The sequence below is a fragment of the Syngnathus floridae genome, chromosome 18 (assembly GCF_059516105.1).
Source record: "Syngnathus floridae isolate MCC-2025c chromosome 18, RoL_Sflo_1.0, whole genome shotgun sequence".
Classification (NCBI taxonomy): domain Eukaryota; kingdom Metazoa; phylum Chordata; class Actinopteri; order Syngnathiformes; family Syngnathidae; genus Syngnathus; species Syngnathus floridae.
Window position 1 is genome coordinate 8,255,754 of NC_142430.1, and position 20,978 is coordinate 8,276,731.

At 48.9% G+C, this 20,978-nt stretch overlaps 2 protein-coding genes across 2 annotated transcripts in view; one reads left to right on the forward strand and one right to left on the reverse strand.

Moving 5' to 3' along the window:
* The window catches only part of LOC148382807 (neurexin-1a-like), a 35,687-nt gene extending 18,696 nt beyond the window's left edge, over positions 1-16,991 (reverse strand). Inside the window, exons 1-8 of the mRNA XM_088360782.1 lie at positions 16,869-16,991; positions 15,326-15,442; positions 14,435-14,849; positions 12,682-13,919; positions 8,966-8,983; positions 8,448-8,477; positions 909-1,210; positions 349-372 (exon numbers count right to left, since the gene is read on the reverse strand). Coding sequence (XP_088216908.1) covers positions 349-372; positions 909-1,210; positions 8,448-8,477; positions 8,966-8,983; positions 12,682-13,414 — 1,107 coding nt within the window. The 5' untranslated portion in view covers positions 13,415-13,919; positions 14,435-14,849; positions 15,326-15,442; positions 16,869-16,991. The remainder of the gene's footprint in view (positions 1-348; positions 373-908; positions 1,211-8,447; positions 8,478-8,965; positions 8,984-12,681; positions 13,920-14,434; positions 14,850-15,325; positions 15,443-16,868) is intronic.
* Positions 16,992-19,093: 2,102 nt separating this feature from the next.
* On the forward strand, positions 19,094-20,963 carry chac2 (ChaC, cation transport regulator homolog 2 (E. coli)). The gene is made up of 3 exons (XM_088360820.1): positions 19,094-19,352; positions 19,812-19,847; positions 20,536-20,963. The coding sequence occupies exons 1-3, from the start codon at positions 19,218-19,220 to the stop codon at positions 20,923-20,925; spliced, it is 561 nt and encodes a 186-aa protein (XP_088216946.1). The 5' UTR covers positions 19,094-19,217; the 3' UTR covers positions 20,926-20,963.
* The last annotated feature ends 15 nt before the right edge of the window (positions 20,964-20,978 follow it).

Sequence of the window (20,978 nt, forward strand, 5' to 3'; positions counted from 1 at the left end):
TTTTTTTGTGGTAATTGCGCGGGCCGTAAAATAATGAGCAACTTTTTGTGCATGCAAATGAGGAGGCGGGGATGCTGGCATGAGCCAATCAGAAGTCATGAGAAAAAAAAAACAAGGGAGAAAGAAAAGAAAGAAAGAAGTTTGGCAACAAGAGAAGGGGCGAAGGCTGGGTGGGAAGGACAATTTTTTTTTGGGAAGCGTTAAAAAAAATTAACAACCGCACTTATCCTTTTATTGCTCACGTTTGTTGTTGTTGTAAAAAGGAAATAAGACACGAAGGGTGGAGGGGCAAAAGCCAAACTAGGAAACAATTAGAATGGTATCTACCGAACAATGGAGTTTGTTTACCATAGCGTGTCCAATGCCTGAGTGCTTTGTAGGAGAGGGGGGAAGAAAGGAAAGCAAATCAAAAACTGTGAACAGAAGGAATTGGAAAAAAACGTAAAAAAAGAAAAAGCCAGAAAAAATTTGACCCTCTGGCGAGGAGCGCTTTTCGCTAGGAGAAGGGCACAGGTTAGGTTAGTAGTATGAGTCATTCCATGGATGGCGCTGGCAGGTTAGTAACAAGTTAGTAGGAGTGGGAAGTAGTCACTCAGTCACTGGGTTGGATGACAAGAAGAACTCACCTAGAGCCGCACGCCTGCAAACGGACAACAACGCATTGACGCGCCGCCCGACAACTTGGACATGAGCGCTAGCGGCTCCCGCTCGGCGTTACCTTGCAAATTTGCTAAATCATTTGAAGAGGGTTGCAATTCTTGAAAAACAACAATATCTATTAAACACAAAGGATTCAAATACATGTAAAAAAAAAAAGAAAGGAAATCATTATTTCCTATTCGGAAACAACAATGTTGAAATTTGTTGGTAGTCGTTTATCAAAGAAAACAAAAGACTTGATCGTTTACCTGTCTGAGGTTGCGGGTGACCTTGACGTCGTGCCAGGCGTTGTCGTTGAACTTGCCGTTGACGGGCTCCACCAGGGCTTCGAAGGCGCCGGAGCCCAAGTTGATGACCAGCGAGACGGCGCCGTTCTTCAGCGACAGGTTGACGTAATCGGCCGACTTGCCCGTGTGCAGCATCAGCCCGTTGCGCTGCAGCGTCTTGAAGGAGAGCGTGATCTCGTCGCTGCTGGACTGGATGGGGTTGGGCGAAAGGTCGTAGCAGAAGAACTCGGAGCCCTTGAAGGTGGCCACGTACTCCTCGCGTGCTGCCGCGCCAAAGAAAAAAGTTTGGACTTCATTGACGTGACGATAACGATTAGAACATTTCCCGTTGCCGCACATCAGAGACGCAGCAGGAGTGGCCAATTAGGATTCCCCGCCAGGGGAGCGGGAGGCGACCAATGGCAGCTTGCCAGCTTGGTGACCCCCAAGGACATTATCCCAAGGTTTGGCGATCCATCATCCTTAAGCTCTCGGGCCTCTTATCTACCCGCACGCGCGGGAAGTCACGAGCGTCGCATACGCAAGCGAGGGCGCCGCGGCCGCCATCTTGGGTCGAGCCGGGCGAGGGGAGGGGCGGCGGCGTAATGAAAAGAGTCAAGTGTAATTGCTTGTTACGGCTGAGCCGGAGACGAGCGCCCCGATGGAAATGGGGCCGCACTCTGGCGAGGAGAGCTGACGGAATAATGAAGGGGAGGAGGAGGAGGGGCCGCCGCGCAAGTGAGAATATGTCACAATTCAAAAAGCAATTATGTCAAATTGTCTTCCTTTTACGTGAAGAAGAAAACGATAAAGTGGCAATGCCGACGAATGAGGGAGAAGCCGCTCTATTTTACTGTAAGCACTGGCCGACCTCGGACTTTCGCCTCGAAAGAATACGAAACCGCAATTTTTATTTTATTGGAGAGGTCGCAATCGGATTATTTTTCAAAACCATTCGGCCCTATACAAGTTTAGCAGTGAGCAAGTCCAGCTTTTCCATGGACATATGGCGTCTGTAAATATTGATGTGTGACACACACTCACACACCAATAAATGGGTGTCATTAGGATTGCGCAACCTCTCCCTGCAAATGTACACACACGGGTGACACTCGCTGACCCCGAAAAGCTAACACTTCCACTTCCTGTTGCAAATTCTCATTTGCGGCATATGGATCGACATACGTGTGTAACACAAACACACAAAATATTTGGCACACCTGACGCACGCACGGCAAGAGCCTCATCTCAGATGAAGCGAGTGAGTCAGTATAAGCTGGATATGAATTCGCAACACGCAGGAATGACAGAAGAATTGTGAAAGCATGTCCACAAAAACACCTCCAAGGCGCAAAATGGAACAGGAAGTCAGCCATTTGGAATGGAAGCTGCCATTTTGAAGCCATTCCAAAGCTTTGACGACGGAATTTCCCCAAATGGGCTCCGATCAGAAGCGTGTCACGGACAGATGGACCCGACTAAATTGCCGTTTTACACCCGCCGTCGAGGAGCATCAAAGTTTGATGAACGTTTGGAGGACCGTGGAAAATGTTTACGTCCGTGCCTGACGGGAGGGGCCGAGCGATGAGCTCTGCTGGGATCAGCAAAGAAGTGGCGCCGGAGAGGATCATAAAGCATCGACACGATTCACTTCTTAAATTATTCAACACAAACAACCTTGACACGAGGCTCATCAAAACACTAGAACAAAAACGAGCAATTTACATGATCTTTTTTGGTATTTATGTTTGATGTAGAATACGACGAGCAACAAAAGCAGGATAAATCAAACCATAAACGGGCATCCCGGAAATTAATGAGGCGAGCGGCTCGCCGCTTTGTGTCTCCGACGTCTTTTTCACCTGCTAATTTCTCGTCGTTTCCACGGAAACTGGGTGGGCTTTTTTTTTCCCCCTCTCGTGGAGAGCGAGAGACAAAGAGAGGCTGATTGAGCGAAGCGCACATTATTATGGACAGCTGTACTAAAAATAAATTGGAGAAGACGGGCAGGGGGAGTAAATCAAACTGTTTCCTGTCTGCCAATTTCTTAAATTTTTCATCTTTCGTTACTTAAATGCATGTGCAAGCACGCTTCTGTCAGCCACAGCTTACGCAGAGAGACTCACACGAACATTGGGCGCTATCCCACCCGGCCTCGCCTCTTTTTGTGAACGAAATATATGAATAATAAAATAAATATTTGCAGATTTTGTCAAAATGAGGAATTTGCATTTCTAAAATTGCCCAGGGTACCATCTTGGGAATTTTACCGAATATTGACCAGCTCTTTGCATTCCGCGCCTTGCCGAGGTGACTAACTCGGCCGCTTTGTGTCTCTTTCTCATTCTAATTTCTCCCCCGTTACGATGGCAACCGGTGTTTTTTTGGGGGGAGGCCTGGAAGAGAGAAAGCATGATTGAGTGAGGCGCACATTATCGCGGACAGCTGTACTGAATCAAAATGGTGGACGGAGGGGAGCGCACATGACGCCGCACTTGATGGCGGCGAGGTGTGCCTGTTACTGCAAAGGAGGGGCTGTTTAATAAAGACAAGACTGGCAAACAAAATGGAGGGAGAAGGAAGGATGGAGAGGTGAATGAGGGAGAGTGGGGGGGAAAAAAAAAAAAAAAAGCTGCTCCATCTACAGTAAATCCCAGCGCGGCGAGCTTCAATCATAGCACCCCTGTCATTCTGGAGATAGCACGCTGCAATGCGCCCCCCCCCCTCCCTCCCCTCGCTGCTCGTTTTTAGCCCACGATGCAATTCTGCTATCAGTCGCCAACACACAAACACACACACGCACAAACACGTCCCTTCTTTAATAACCGGCAGGTGGATTAACTACGTACGGGCTTAACTAGCGCAAACAGATATACGAGCAAATGGATGCAAATGCATGCAAACGTCTGCCTTGCGGTTCAACTGTTCAAATGAAAAAACATATTTAAAAAATAAAAATCCAGTCACTCACTGGCAGCTGCTCAACGAGAAGGCCGGCAAATAGCGGGTCACGCCGGGCTAACAGATTGCTTGCTGGCAGTTTTTTTTTTTTATGCACTACAAAGTTTGATATGCAATCAGATTTTTTTTAAAAAAGCTTTAATTTAGCTACGGGATATATACACGCCCTCATTTGATGTTCACGTCATCGCTAAAAAAGATGACGAACTAACTATTCGTCAGCCAAAAGGCCGCAGCCGACTGCAAAGTAACCAATTTCCACTTTTTGCTGTCACGGGCCAAGGTGACTCGGTTTGTCAGCGAGCGACAGAAGTGAGTAACGCTGATTAGTGCTGATTAAAATGGCCGCCGTCAGGAATGTGTATCGATTGGCTGGGTAATGGCGGCTCCTTGATTGCGCCGCGCGGTGACCAAGTAAAAAAAGGCAGCGGGAAAAACAAGAACGCCGTTTGGTTGACCTGTGTTGATACGCTGCAAAGGCTGAAACACTTATTAGCCATTTGGAAAACTCGAGGACTTTTTTTTTTTTTTTTTTTAGGGGTTTTCTTGATCTGCATTTATCCTCCCTCTGCTCACTTTGGCCTCATCCCCCGCCGGCACCGACTTGTTTCCATGACAATGTCTGCGGGCGAAACAATGTGTTTGTCTTAAAGCGGGATAAGATCACAGCTACTTTTTTCGTCACACAAGCCCGGGATACGCTTTGTACGACATCACACGCACTCCGCCAAGACGTGTTGTTTGCAAATAATAAGCAATCTCTTTCCGTGGACGGGAGGGAAATGAATCAGCTCTTTAATGGACGCCGTAGCTATTTCAGTTGTTGTGTTAATGCCAGACAAGCGGGCAAAAATAATTGAGTTTTTTTTTTGCCGAGTGTGTGCGTGCGAGTGTGCTTGCGCTTGTGTTGGCAAACAGCTAAGAAATGAACTTGAAATGCCAGATGGGGCACTGGAGTGAATCGCCAATTGCAGAGAGGCTTAAGTGCAGCATTGTTATGAGCGTGTGGATGCAGCGGGGGGGAGAAAGAAAAAAAAAAAAAGAAATGTGTGGTGACATATGAGTGAGTGGATGTGAGGCGCGAGTGGAAAGTCTGCAAGGAGGCTATAAAAAACGTGTGAAAAACAATGGCAGAGTGTGTGCGTGAGCGTGCGTCAGCAGCTCGGGTGAGGTATCCGCATCGAATCCCGACGCGGAACGAGAACGGCTGCAGTTTTATCTAGCGTCCTGCCTCCGGCCTTCTTTTTCTCCCGGCTTTATCTGCGCTGGCTTTGCTATCGGCGCGGTTCCGTTCGGAGATGTTAGCCCAATGAGTGCCAACGCCCAAAGGGGGCACGCTCTGTGTTGGCAGTTTTATTTTCACAGCCTCAAGTTGCGAAAATCACACTGGACCTTTTAACAGCGGCTTGCTGTCGCTCGTGCCTCCGATGGGCCACTCGCTTATGTATTTTTAGCGGTCCAACTGTTCGGGCTTAGCTGATTATACCAACATACGTTTGGGGAGATTTTATGTAGCAAAATACGAATGGTATCGGCACTTGGTAACGATATTTGAGGGCTCGTACTGGTATCTGTCTGAAAAGAAAAAAACTATAACGAATATGATTTTCCTCCTATTGAGTCACAGCGAGGCTGTATTTGATCCAAAATGAATCAAGCCCGTGTGGCTTTTATCAGCCTTCCGGGCTCAGGATGACTAAGAGGTACGGGACATGTTGTACCTTACTGGTACCGACTGGTTCCCTGCGCCTTGGCGTCTGTTACCGTCCTCGAGCAGGCATATGGTCGAGTCAGCAAAGAGCTTTCCGTGCGTGTCCCGGAGTGAGGAGGAGGAGGTAGCAAAAGACAAGAGGCCGATTTTGACACGAAAAGCGCCGGCCGAGCGCCCGTCCATCTGTGCGCTCGCTCGCCATAAGACGAATGTGTAAAAAAAGGAGCCGGCCGGGCTTGCCGACGCTTTATGTGTCACAAGCGGTGACTCACGATCCGCCTCCCCTGAGCGCTCGCACCGGGGACGGCGGCGCGCGCACACACACCTCGTCCTCGCTCGCCTTCCGTCCGCTGACCGTGAACAATTTGTGCGGGCAGTCTTACTCATGCATATTTACACACGCACAAACTCTCACCTACTCAGCAGGCACTCTTTAAAGGTTATTGTGTGCCAGCGTTAAGTGTGTGTGCGTGCGTGCGTGTCATTCGGTCTGCCGCTTCATGTACACGCTTAAAGGTCATAGTGCTGACCACTTGACGAGGCGGCGCGCAGATTGCAAGGCTCGATGTGGAGACCACTCGGCCGACGAGCGCCATTAGTCGACAAACGGCCTCGAGGGGTAAGGCGCAAAATTAATCAGGATCAACAAGCCAATTACGTGTGAGGACTCCCCACCAATCGGCGTTTTTTGATTTCCAATGGGAATGCAAAGAATGACAAGAGGATGCTCGGCGAAACGAAATGAGAATCCATTTTGGCTGCCGCCCTCAATCTGTTTCTTTCCCGAGGAGAAAGATAGCAGTGTTTTACGTAGGAGGGCAAAGGTCCGCCGGGGCTGCCGTCCCCGGGGCCAGAGTAGCGAGGCCCCGCCGGGCGGACGGGAGCAGCGCTGCGCCTTTGCAGATACGGCCGCTCGCCACACATCACAGCCAAGCCAGGCGAGGCGAGGCGAGACGGCGGGCTTTATCGCCTGCGCTTTAACTCCTCGCCTTTTCTTCAATTCCTCACGCTCGCAGACACGCGCGCCGTATATCTTTCAAAGACACTCGGTCCGCCCCCTCAAAGAAAGTCATTTGGGCTCTGCGGGCTAGTGCGAACGCCTCTTTACGGCCCAGCTAACCTAAGAGAAGCTTCGTCGGCGCCATTTGACAACCTTCACGTCGTGCGGACAAGGCTGCAGATAGAGCGAGGAAGGTTCCGGAACCACGCTTAAAAGTTCTACTCTGCCAAAAAATACAGCTTTCATTCGAGGTTACATCATTCGAGAGATTTCACGACTCCGGTTCTTACATTTGATGGTTTGGTATTTGAGCACGCGGCGGCCGTTATGTTCTACCGTCCAATCAAAGTCATGTGGGCCAATCAGTGCATTCATCAGCGTCATGCGGTGCAGCACCTACCGTTTTCAGTGGCCACAGCTCCCAATCATTTGAGCGTGTGTGCGCGCGCACGTCAATCAGCAGATTCACAAATGCACGCACGCACGCACACACACGCAGCAGCAGCGGCTTACCTGAATCTTGAAATTTTAACATCACTAAAGCGGTGAGTTTTAAAGTACAAACCAGGGGTGGGCAAACTTTCCCGTTCAAGGGCAACATTTCATTCCGATACGAATCAAATAGATTGATTCGACGATTACGAACTAATCAGCATACTAAGGGCTGATTAGTATGCCAATCAGGTCAAGTTTATATTTTTTAGCGCTTTTTAATTATAATTTGTACATAATAATTATTCAGAAAATAATACCAAAAAGTAACTATATTTGAGGGGGAAAAAAATGAATTTTATAAGGGAAAAACTATTTTATAAGGGAAAAACCATTTTTGAGAAAACATCATTTGCACAACTTTGAGAAAAAAAAGTCACTTAAAGTGTTGGAGACAAAATAAAGTTGTCTTTCTGACATGGAAGTGCTTAATTAATGCCACAAAAGGCCTCTTGACGAATCAGAGGCTTATTGGTCTGGATGGAAAGAACCAAACAGGCACTTTGCCCACCCCTTGCTATCAAACAACCTTTGTCAAAACCAGGAAAGGGAAAATCAGTCAAATACCTCGGAGCTTTCCTAAATTCACACAGTGAGCGGTCCAAAGAGGGCACAGAGAAGGAAATAAGGTGTAAGAAAAAAAGGCCATTTTGAGTCAAACAGCAGAGTGGCGATGGCACTGCTTTTGGGGCTACGTTGAGAAATAAAAGAAAAAGAAGCAGCAGCAGACTATGTGGGAATTGCTTTCATACACTGCGACAACATCTGCTCAGAGAGACATGCGCCCTCGCCGGTGTACGGGCACCGTAGAAAAGCGGCAAAAAACACGGCGAGGATGAATGGCCGTCTCGGGAGGGCTGCCACGCTTGCACGCGCACACGCACACAGCGGCAAGCATCCGACGCAGCCAAGCAATGTCGAGGCGCCCCCGAGCCGAGTCACTCGATGAGGTACGAGGCCGCCCGTCGGGTGACGCGCCGCCGTACCTCACGGAGCGAGGCGGCCGAGACGTTGCTCTCTCATCTTTCTCGGAAATCATCTTGAAAAGCCGCGTTTCGCATTTATGAGTTCCGGCACAAACGCGTCTATTTGGGCTTGAATTAAAAAGCCAATCATCGTCTCCACGGGACCGTTTAAAAGGAGGCGGCAGCGACGGCGGAAAACAAAAAACCTCCATTACAGGAAAGAACTGACCTTGGTTCAGCGCCTAGAGAGACAACTGCGCCATGTGGGGATGAAGATGGAGGAGGATAGGTAAAGGGGGGGGCGTGTGTGTGTGCTGGTGGGGGGGGGGGGGACTTGGGGGAGGTGGATAGTATGTAGCCAAGTAACAAGAGAAAGTAAAAGTAGCCCATACCTTGGTCGCCAATCATCAGGTGTGCCAGACCTTAAAGGAAGACAAGAGCACAGTCAGCACAGCAAAGGATCATGGGGGGAGGCGTCAAGTGTGTTGTGTGGCACGCTAACTACACGTCGAGGTCAAAGGTCCCGCTGATGGATACCTCCGCACTTACTCGTCCTCGTGCGGCAGCCGACTGCTAACTACTACGTCGCTGTGCGTCTACGAGAATATGTCCCCTTGAAGCACTTACCGGCATGCCGCCTCGCCGTGGCCGCACAATGCGTTCCCAAAACAATGGCGGATGAGCAAGTGAAAAGTCAGATGAATATGTGCGATCCAGATAAACACGAATGCTGCATTCCCTCACGTAACGGTTCCATTTTTCCGTCACATACAAAGTTATGTATAAAATAATATCACGTTATCGTTCTAACATGTGGCGTGGCGTCCATCCGACGGCGCCGAGTGCCCGCTATTTGAGGAAATACAGCATGGGGGCCGGAGGGTATCGAGGGTGCGTCAGGGCGACCTACCTGGGGTGTAGCTGTGCTCTGGGCGGGTGTCACGGCCAGGCGAGGAGAGAGAGAGACAGACATTCATTAACATGCATGCCAAGCCCTCGGGTCACCATGGTTACTACTTACTGTACATGCACACCGCTCCGGGGTTACCGTGGCAACGCGCATGCAGACGCCACCATTTGGTCCACACACGCACGCACACACAGCTTCGTTAAAAAACAAAAAAGCACGTGTATTACTTGCTCACACACTTGTGGGTAGAGAGCACCGTTGTACACATTCCTACCTGCGGGTTAGGGTTAGAGAGCCACTTGCCCCCTAAACTTACCTTGAGGCCGCTTCCACTCCCCCGAGCCCACCCCGACAGATAGCATGCACACACATGGGCTTGCACGCACACACTCACACACTCTCACTAACACACACACGCACGCGCTGACAAATGATGTCATAATAATGATGCGAAATAGCAGGAAGGGATGGAGGCGCAGTGCAGGAAGGGGCATGCAAGGTTCAACATCGGTGTGTCAATGTGTTCGTCACAGGAGCGCGCATGTGCATGTGTGTGCGTGCATGTGTGCGTGTGTCCGTGCCCTTGTGCTAGTAGAGCAGCAGGAACAGGTGGAGCGATTAGCATGCTAACCGCGCGCGGGGCCTCAAGGACGAGCCGAGCCTAACGAGCCCCTCCGGTGAAGTCGCGCCGGGCTCGGCCAATCATCTGCCGCCGCCAGTCGTGATGTTTTAGTCCATTTATGGAAAGAATAATCTTTTTAAGAAAAGAATTGGCATTGGATAGTGACAGCCCTACTGCAGCTCGTGATCGCAGATGAACGAACGTGTAAAGAAGAAACCAGTTCCCTGTACGCTGTTAAAACAATCTCGAGTGGCCACTGAAGTCATTCACTTGAACTTCACGTTTCTTTTGAATGACTTTATCGACGCCCGGTTCAGAGCGACAGGCCCGGCGGTTAGCTAATGAGCAATGAGAACACGCTTTGCAGACGCGCCGCTATCGCGCCGGGACATGCAAATATGGCCGACGGGTTCTTGACTGGAGACGCGCTACGAGGCGCTCCGAGTTATAATTGAGAGCGTAGGAGGAGGGCTGATAATTCGCCCATTTAATTTCTTCTTCACTGACAGTAGGAGAAAAAAAAACAGCCTTGATTGGGCTAGCATTGTTTTGGGAGATATCTGAAAACAAACAGTCCAGTCCAAAAGGAATATTTGGACCCTATGACTCATCTCCTTGGTAATTTGGAGACAATGGAATTTAGAAAATAAAACAACTCAAGTAGAATGAAATATACCAAAATGTCAAAATTACAAACGCTGGGAAAGATTCTGATTCTGTTTTAGCGTCATTCCAATTTGAAAATACTCGCCGTCTTCTCAAGGTTTCTCGGTCTAGCGCGCGACAAAGCTTCCAAAGAAAATGAACCATCTGATGGGAACGGCGACGGTTTGCGGATCCATTTTAAGAGGCGGGTGCTATTAAAGTGCTCCTGCTGCGAGGATATCGCTTCCCGGCGGCAACATCAATCGTGATAGAAATGCGAATCCATCTGTATGCAAATAAAAGAGGCCATTAAAAGTAGCCGTTGCACGCCGTACAGTATATATCAGCCCGGCTGTAAAATGTTTAGCTGGAAGAGCCGCGCGGCCGCTGTGACTAATGGCGGCTCCTCGCCCAACGCGCTAATGTGTTTGGCCGTTTGCGCACGCGTCGCACTGCAATCACATGTAATTCTCCGGCTTCTGCGGCGCCATTGATCAACGCTAGGCCTCCACGCTGCGGCTATACGTTCACACCCGTTGCCCCGCCATCGCCATGACTTGTGTATCGATCAATCTGTCATTTAGTCCACGGAGGCCTAGTTGGCAAATTAAACAACAAAAAAAACAGGCCTCCTTCATGAATCGCCTCTCAGCACAACTAGAGTGGCTCATGAGAATCTTAAATATTCCTTCAAATATGATTCAATGAAATGTATCAATCTCAGGAAAAACGACATATTGCTTTTGATTAGAAACAGGGCAGTAGCGGGAATGGGCGGGGCTAGAGCAGAGGAACGGCGATACGGACAGGAAGCACAAGGACGGAGATACGCTCCCGGCATGAGGTCTCCCCTATTAGTGCTGTCTCCATGGTAACACTGGCCAGTCAGTGCTAAAGGCACCAAGGTAAGAGGAGAGGGCGGAGGGGAGGCGGGGGGGTGTCTAAAGAGAGGCGCGAGCTCGGGGTGTGAAGTTGTGAAGTCCTCTCGGTGACAAACGAGGCCACGCTGACGAGTCGCCGTCGATCGGAGAATCGATGCGCGGCTGAGGTGTCGGGAAATGGCGTCATGGAGAGGGCTTATTGATTAAGAATGCAAATTTGCATGTGGGGAGATTTTGAATTCCAAGAGCTTGATTGCCGTACTACGGGACGGGCATCCACCGGGGCACCTTTTTTTCATCGGGATCAAAGTGGCCGGCGGGACTCAGATCCCTCACTGCTATTTGGAGTGCCAGCTATAAAATACAATTCTTTATCGTGACACTTGTTTAAGCTGAAGGCGGATTTGAGCCTATTAAACGAGGGGCCACTCGAAAACATCCAGCGAGGAACACAATATTTACCTCTGTTGTCCGTTCGCTCGTTTTTGGTCCGTTAACGTTCTCCTTCATTAAATCATGCATTGAAACGCAACACAATTTGGCGACGAGCCAAACGAGCATTGTTAGGCCTCTCCGTAGCGCTATTCTAGTTTTAATGGGAGTCGGCCCTTTTGGTTTTTATGGTATTTAACAACTTGGAACCGCCGCCGTCTAATCTGGCGCAAGAACACGGCAACGTGCACCGAGGTGTCTTAAAACGCCGCAAAGCCTTCAAAGTATTGGCAGGTCGTAAGATGGGCCGTGGCGCAAAGGCCCAACGGAATCGATGGGAATCCATTAGCAGGTGACAAGCACGTAAACAGCCTGGATTTTCAGCCTCTTAAGCGAATTACAACTCAAGCAACGGCGTCCAAACGGTTCTTGTCGGTCTTGGGTCAGGTGACGTTCACAAGCTGAGCCGTGATTGGTTAGCGCTTGAGCAACTGTGATGTCATTTTCATGCCAGTTTTCGACTTTTTGGATGAAATCCTACGAAATTCTCTCTCAATAGTTTTTGCGACGAGCTTGGTGTTAAAACACGCGACTTTCAAACAACACTTTCTAATTTGATCATTTCGCACGGCACACCCGATGATGTCTCACGGCAACGCGGTGATTGGGAATAACAGTCATGGAGGGGAAGGTTCACATACTAAATAATTGGCTGGCGCAGCAACAGCAAATCAATTTACATCAGCATTACGATGCACATCTCGTCGTGTTTGTGAAGGCCGCCGGTCCGCAGATACGGAGAGAGGCAGCAGCAGCAGTATAAAAAATGTGTGTGTTTGTGTATATGTGTGTGTTGCTGGCGCTTCTACAGTCAAAACTCGGTTCACGTACAACCCTGTTTAATATGCAGGCGTTCACTGATTTCTTTTTAACAAGAAAAATCAAAATAGATTTGGGGTCTGGAACCGATTAAATCCACTTCCATTGATTTAAATAGAAATGACTGCTTGGTTTCGTAAACAGTTTTTTAAATCAAATTTGGGAACCGAGGTGTAACTGCATTCGGAATGTGTGTGTGTTTCTTTGTGTAGGATGAGATGCATGTCAAGGGGTCAGCAGGGTTGTCAGGGTCTTACCTTCACTGCAGTCGTTGCCTTGGTAACCGGTGTCGGAGCAGTCGCAGACGGCCCGGTCGTCCACCAGGCTGCACACGCCGCCGTTCTGGCACTGGTGCTCGGGCCCGCAGCCCACCGTCACCGTCACGCCCTCGGAGGCTTCCAGCGTGGCCAGCGAGCCGTTGATGCTCAGCGCCCCCATCCAGCCGCGGAAGGCGGGGTGGTCACGCACCGACGGCGCGGTGAGGCGAAGCGGCGAGGCGTGCAGCTCGGCCGTCACCCCGCCCACATAGGTGTGGCTGAACACCGTCATGTCTCTCCGCTTGCTCTTCACCTCGGCCCAGCCTTCCAGCCGCCCGTCCACCTCCAGCGAGGTGTTCTTCCAATCCCGTTTGACGCGCACGGCGTGCCAGCGTCCGTCGCTCACCGCCACGCCCGAGCGCAGCTCGGCCGGCTCGGCGCAGAAGATGGAGAAGCGCAGGCGCAGGTGGCCGCGCAGCAGCAGAAGCTCCAGGAAGTCGCAGAAGCCCTCGTCGTCCAGGTAGAGCAGCAGGCCCTCCTGGCTGTGCGTCCGCAGGCTGAAGCTCAGCACGCTCTCGCAGCAGGCGTTCCACACGGGGAAGCGCCCCCACTGGCTGGACACGCCGCCAAACTCCAACATCTCGCCTTGGGCCTGGCCCCCCGCGCTGCACAGGCAAAGGCCCAGGAAGAGCAGAGGGGCCGCCGCCCAGACGCACATGGCCATCACACTCATGCACACGCTTGCTGTGCTGCTCACTCACACACACACACGCACACACACACACTGAGGGGAAAGGGGGATTGGTGGTGGTGGTCCTGGTGGTTGAGGGCAAAGGCTAGAGCTTGACACCTTGCCTCATTGCGCTCGTTTTCTCAAAGACCCTTCCTGCTGGATTGCGCTGTGGGCTCACGCCGAAGCTCCTTTTCTCATCTTTGACTGCGTCTGGCCCTCTCAGTCTTGCGCCAGGTGAGCACGCGAGCCTGCGCCGGGCGCCAACTCCATCTTGGTGGCCTAGATCGGGCCCTCTCCTCCCATGCGGGAAACTCCCCACGGGGCTTAGTGTCTGCGCGCGCTCGTGCGCTCGTGCACGTCTCACACGCAGCTTGTGGCGAGAAAAGACACCGTCATTGCAGAGTTCTAATCCTTCCTCCTCCTTCCTCCTCCTCCTCAGTAGGGGCAAGGTTGCAAGTGTGCGTGGGGGGAAATCAGGTGTGCCTTGTCATCGCTCTCCAGCCACCTACAGAGAAAGCAAGATGGCACAATCAAGCCACTTTACACTCAGATTGGCCTCAGAGTCTTCGCGTGGTTGCGGAGAGCATTCCAGAACCGCCTCCTTCCAAAACGGACTTCTTTTTTTTTTATGTGGTGGTGTGGTCGTCGGATCGATACGACATCTTGCGGCAGCCTATTTTCCCCCTTCTGTTTTAAAGTGGCCTTGATCACAGAAGAGCAAAGCGGCGCTGCGGCGGATGACTCAAACGTCGAATTAACAAATCGGCGGGCGCGCACACGTGCACGACGACGAAAGCCAGCAGAGGGGAGCAACGTTCCGGTTATTGATAGACGGCGGGAATGACTGCGGTTGAGATATCGATTGTCGATTTGCGGCCGTTGCTCGCTCCCCCCTCCTTCCACGGATCGCTCGTCTTTTCTTAGCTCCACGTTCGTTACCTTTTCCCACCACCCGGCATAAATGATAAATACATCTTTGCCACCAAATTGATGGAGTCCAAAACCTTGGCAGCAGCCTACCTCGCAAGCATCCTGTGCCGCCGCCGGAGGTGAACCTCACCGCGGCTCTGATGCCCGGCGGTGGTCGGCGCTCGGTGGGTGGCGACGCGGCGGTTAGAGAGCCGCTCCACACACACACACACAGTCGCGCACGCACACAAATGACCACGCGGATGTCCTCACCTACGAGGTGTTTCTCCGTCTACTCCCGGGAGGAGGAAAAGGTGCAGTCGGATGATGATGATGAAGCTCGGAGAGAGCAGAGACGCGCACGGAGAGAGCGAGAGATGGTCACGTGACACTGAGGAGAGAGGGAGCGACACAGGCGCAGAACAGAGAGAGGGAGAGCGGAAGAGAGAGAGAGATGGACGCAGAGCTAAGAAAGAGAGACAAAAATAAAGGGAGAGAGCAAAGACAAGAGGACACAGAAGCTGAGCTGAAAAAGTGAGCGAGGGGCGAGGAAGAGTCAGACACATATGTACATGCCGAACAGCCAGTGAGAAAGACAAAGGAGAGAGAGAGAGAGAGAGAGAGAAAGAACGAGAGAGGGACAAGCCGAAGTGAAAGAGTGCTCAAGATCCATCATACTATTGCATTCAATGACTCAATTTCTGCGATGATTAATTTTAGAGGATGTGATGCACACCAATGTGATATTTAAGAATGTAATATGAGTCACGTTTTGATCAAGTGAGCCCGTGGGGTGCAAAAGAAAACGCCCTCTATCCCCTCGATGCGGTCTGCTAAATTCCCTAAACACGGCAAACTGGACTTGCTCCGTCAGCAAAAACAAAAAAGAGGGTCACACACACTAAGTAGAGTGGGAGAGAGAGAACAGAGAGAACGAGCTGAGAGAAAGAGAGACACAGAAGAGACACCACTCATTGCTCTGTATTGAATGTAAAAACGTACATTTTGATCGACTGGGTCAGGTAGAATCGACGTTGTCTTCTGATGGGAAAAGGTCAGCTGGGCCACGTTTTGTCTCTTTTCGTATTGAGCAAATTTGGCGCCAGGCTGCGTTGTCTCCTGTGATCAAACACAAAGGCACACTCTCCATTAATAGCGGCCATCTCGGCGCCCTTTTGGGCTAATACGCGCTTATGTGGACCTATTTACTCCGGCGAGGCAATAAGGGCTGATTAACAGCGTCGGTGCGACCGCGCGGCACGGCCGCAAAGCAGATATTAAGCATATTTAAGACCGCCGAGAGCCGCGCCGACATTAAATGCCAGCCCGAGGAGCTGCGATCTGATGTGCGAGGGGGAAAGAGAAACGGGGATTGGGTTACTATGGTAACAATCTCAACATCAGCACCGTTTGCATTCCCAATGGACTGCCCCCCCCACCGCCCCCAGCCCTCATCAAACTAACTGCTTGTTGGCTTTCCTCTCCCTCCTCGCCATCCGCGGGCCAAGCTGACCTTTTGGAGTAAAAGGCGTTCTCAAAAAATAACGCTCCTGCAGGTTTTCCCGTACAGAAATGTCTTCCACGCAAAAAATATACATGAATACACTTAATACAGAGGAGTAGCCAGTGAGACGTGAAAACACGGTGCGAGGGGAGTCTCACACGCACACACCTGCAGTTAAGGTGTGTGCGCGAGCGAGTGTGCCTGACGGGCAGCCACGGCGTCCTAAATGAGATTAAACGGGAGGTTTGCCTCTAATCGCGTTATAATGAGTTTCTGTGTAGCTCGTACATTCACTAATTCCGCTTGCCAATAGTGCAAACAGCCACGTGGGTGTGCGCGCGTGCGCAAGTGTGTGTCCGCGCGAGGGGAGAGCGGGTCACCTCGCTCGGTCATTTATAACAATAGCGGCGAGCCGTCCTCGTCAAAGGATTGCAAAATGCGTGCCGATTTGTGTACGCTGTCCGTATATTTATAGATCTGCGTGTCATTAGAAATCTCGACCGGAATTAGCATTGATCATCTGACCAGCAGATGGTGAGTGACTGACAAGCCCAAACAAAGCCCGGGCTCACTATAAAAAGTATCTAAGATATGGTAATAAATAAATCTGGGGGGGAAATCGTGCAGGTGTGGCAAGGCAGGGCGGGGGCTTGGATAAGGAAGAGTGGGCAGGGATAGGAGGGTTACTATGACGACGACATAGGAGATGCTAATTGTCCATTTTCTACTCTCCGTAAAGTTGAAGCGTTATTCCAAGCTAGGAACGGAGGCCTCCTCTGGGACTGAAAAAGGTGCGTAAGATTCAAAACGGCTTTACAAATGCGGTGTCTGCTTTATTCCTTCAGCCCCCCCATCCCATCCCATCTTCCTCCTCCTCCTTCCTTCTCCCTGCTTAAGCACTTTGTTTCCGCTTTAAGATAAAGATAATTCAATCAACTGCTGGCGTCACCATGGAAGCACCATGCACGTTCTATTTCGAGTGCCGCCGTATCAGCACGACGAGACGTACGCGGGCGCGGGTGATTTGACACACTCTCTTACTTCCGATTGTCCATTTACTCCTTCTCCAGACCTCTATTTGCTCACTCGCTCTCCTCCTCCTTCATCGTCATCCTTGCCATCAGCTGGTTGCTAGGCAACTGGGATCATTGATCTGCAGGAGCGCTGTCATGAAAACACACAGGCAGTTAGAGGAGTAGCGGCTACAGTAGTCGCTTACGGGATTGCTTCTCTATACAGAAATATAAATACATACGTTATTACTCTTCGATGGTGTCGTGCTCGTGGCAGCGAGTGAACGTATTTGGCTTTATTCATCTCTTCAGCGAGGGAGGGGGAAAACCTGCTGGCGAGGAAAACATTCAAATATAAAAACAAGTCCTGTGATCAGACAGAAGAAAAAGAAATCCCAAAAGGTTCCAATGACCCCAATTTAGCTTTGTGTTTTAGCTCATTAAAAATTAAATGAAGAAGAAAATCAATCATTTAACTTGCTGACAGAGCTTCTTCTATCTGATATCAGCCGGAGAGAGAAAGCAAAGCAAGGCTTCTTTATTCGTCGACAAATTGAGATCAGCACTAATCTCCCCTTAAATGACGCAGACGTTGCAATGCACAAACAAACAAATAAAAAAATAAAAACTGTGCTTGCTCGACGGTTGGAATTGCTAACAGCATAAGGCCACGTAGCATTTGAGATATTGGATGGAGATGCGCTCTGAGAACTGTCCGTGGTGCTACCAAATTTGCAACTGTTGTTTTTTTAGTTGGTAGATGTTTTTAAGACAAATATTTTAGGACAATTAAAATCAATCAAATATTTTCAACTAAGAACACTTTTTTTTTGCATTTTATTACTCACCATAACATTAAATTGCGACACATACTACCCGACTCAAGTCAGAAGCATCTAAGTTTTTTTGTTTTTTTTAACACAGTCTGAGTCCAACCTGAGAATATTCAATTTTTTTTGTTGCTTTACAGTCAGAATTGCTAACAGCATAAGGCCACGTAGCATTTGAGATATTGGATGGAGATGCGCTCTGAGAACTGTCCGTGGTGCTACCAAATTTGCAACTGTTGTTTTTTTAGTTGGTAGATGTTTTTAAGACAAATATTTTAGGACAATTAAAATCAATCAAATATTTTCAACTAAGAACACTTTTTTTTTGCATTTTATTACTCACCATAACATTAAATTGCGACACATACTACCCGACTCAAGTCAGAAGCATCTAAGTTTTTTTGTTTTTTTTAACACAGTCTGAGTCCAACCTGAGAATATTCAATTTTTTTTGTTGCTTTACAGTCAGTAGAGAGTCACAGTCACAAAAGGCCTCTTAAGGGATGCAGAGAGAGAGCATATTTGGGATCAACACTTCTCCAGACTGGAGTCACAAGATCAAGAGGGTCTATTTTGGAATGCATTTGGCTTTTAGAGTTTTTTGGGAAGGCCATTTATCAAACCCATCCCGCCATCCGTGACCTCAATTGCAGCGAGGGTAAAATGAAATCAATGAGGTTAGTTGGGTGGATGAGGGAGGTTCAAATGTTAACATGTCTTTTAAAAGAAACTTCAATGGTGCTCACATAGGTTCACTTGCAACAGACTCATGAGCCATTTCATTGGTAAGGAATGTCAGAATCTTTTGGGAAGGAAAAAAGCACACTACTGATATATTTATAAGATACCCAGGAACTCAAACTCTGAAAAAAAAAATATTTAATGTTTCTTGCAAATTATAATATAGAATAATTGGGGGGGATATAAACAAAAACTCTGCTTGTGTATTTCACGTTAAAGGAAAGTCAGCGACCCCTAGTGTCCAGGCGATGAAACGCCGATTGGAAACAGTTATTCGAGAGGAGCACCGGCGACCAAAATCAATCAAAACTCGACTTTAACAAACATGTTATATATTGCAAATGCACGATGACGTTGGAGGATTCTGACAAATTAATAATGCACAAGGTCAAGCGGGTTAGCACGCTGACAAAAACACTTTTTTGTGCATATCACCGGTAACGCGTAGCACAGACTGTAAAGAGCGTGCGATTAAGCTACACTTCCTGTATTGACAGAGTTGACTTAACAATTAAAAGATACACGCTTACTGCAGCGTACTGCATAGAATTTGACTCGAATAGTGCCGCTATTTGGTATGCACCCATGTTAAAAAGTACAATATGTGATTTTGAGGTTGTTAAACCTTGAAATACAGCTTACACTTGACGATTGTCACTTTAATTGTGAAGGGGAACCGGAAGTAGTTAAGCCACACAGGCTGCCCGTGATCTTTGCTCACGACCCGCTTCATAATGTCCGCAATCGTGCTATTGAATAGAATATTCAGAGTGTAATTTTGCATTTATTTATTTTTGGAAGGAGTCATGTGGGTGTTCGGCTACGGCTCGCTCATTTGGAAGGTGGACTTTCCCTACGAGGCGATGCAAATTGGTTACATTAGGGGCTTTAGTCGTCGCTTCTGGCAGGGCAGCACCGACCACCGCGGAGTGCCGGGAAAAGTGAGTCTGACGTCACAACAAACACGCGAGACTACCTTATCACTGTTGACTCATGTCACAAAGATTAGCGCAAGTATTTTATCATGAGTTATTGGAAATTACACGTCTGTTTGGATGTAGATGAAGGCAAAGCGCTCAAGGGCCACATTGAAGCTTAAAAAAAATAAATGGCAAGTTGTATTCATAGATTAATTTTAAAAAATGCAGACCTATGGGGAAAAGTTATGTTGATATTAATTATTAAATTACTTGAAATGAATAAGCCCCTATATGTATACGTGTATACTATTTTAAACTTACTAAACTGGTTTGTCAAGCAATAATGACAATACCAATGGTATCTTTCATCACATTGTAGTCGACTAGATTTTTTTTCCACCCGAGTCACTCCCAGGTATTTGTTGTCATTGATAACATTAATTCACAATAGATTACATCTTTTGTTTTTTTTCCTCACAGCCCGGGCGGGTGGTGACACTAATTGATGACCCTGAGGTAAGGTCACATTCTTTTCATCTTCACTAGAAGAAGAAAAATAGGAGTGGGATAGTTTGTTATTGTATTAATTTCTTCTTCTATACTTTCCACTCAAACATCTGGTGGTCCCTCATCTACGCCAAAGGCTATATCCCAAATTTATGACACCGACTTCCTTTCACCTTTACTATCATAACAGATGAAGATTAATGAAACAACGCCTCGTTATACAGCCATAAAACGCCAATTAGCGGCCGATGATCGTAACGTTTACTACCTTGTAAGCCGTTGTCGTTTTCTGATGCGAGCAGCATACAAAGGAGCCCCGTCGCCAAACTGTACCAAGGTCACGGCAACGCACATAAAAAGGCCTTATCTCGTATTCCCCTGAAACAAAAGCGAGGATGGCGCCTCGTATTGCGACCTTGGATGGGAGATAATTTTTCCCAGTCGCCCGGGAGGACGGCGATAACGCTTGGGAAATCTGCATGAAAGAAGCCAGAGATGCGTATCTGGGAATATTGCTGCGTAAAGTTTACATCCTAAAATCAGAGAAGTGCCTCGGGGGATACGAGCTGCTGTTCGGTTGATGGATAGTAAACAAATTCTTTGAAAAAGGGGTTCGAACTGTTTACTGCCAACAGATATTTAGACTTTATCCTCAGCAAAGACGTATGAATATGTTTTCATTTAATTCTGTGATCAGGGTTGCGTTTGGGGCGTGGCCTACAAGCTCCCCACAGGGCGCGAGCAGGAAGTGAAGCGTCAGCTGGACCACCGCGAAAAAGGCGGCTACCGCGTGATGACCGTGGCCTTCCACCCGCGGCCGCCGTTGGCGCCGCCGCCCAGCCAGACCCTGCTCTACATCGGCTCGCGAGACAACCCCGACTATCTGGGCCCCGCGCCTTTAGAGGAGATAGCCAATCAGATTGTGTGCTCCACGGGGCCCAGCGGGCAGAACACCGAGTATCTGTTCGAGCTGGCCAACGCCGTCAGAAACATCCTACCCGAGGACAACGACGTGCACTTGTTTCACCTGGAGACGCTTGTACGTCAGAGACTCAAGGATGACAGCTCACCTAAATCATCATCCTAATAAATAAAAGGTTTTTTTTGCTACCCAGTGAATACAAAGTTCATGTCTTCGTG

What these genes read in the sequence shown, in the direction of transcription:
- chac2 (XM_088360820.1), top strand. Translation starts at nt 19,218, where the DNA reads ATGTGGGTGTTCGGCTACGGCTCGCTCATTTGGAAGGTGGACTTTCCC. An exon ending in ACCGCGGAGTGCCGGGAAAA is followed by an intron (nt 19,353 to 19,811) that starts GTGAGTCTGACG and finishes TTTTCCTCACAG; the next exon opens with CCCGGGCGGGTGGTGACACT. An exon ending in CACTAATTGATGACCCTGAG is followed by an intron (nt 19,848 to 20,535) that starts GTAAGGTCACAT and finishes TTCTGTGATCAG; the next exon opens with GGTTGCGTTTGGGGCGTGGC.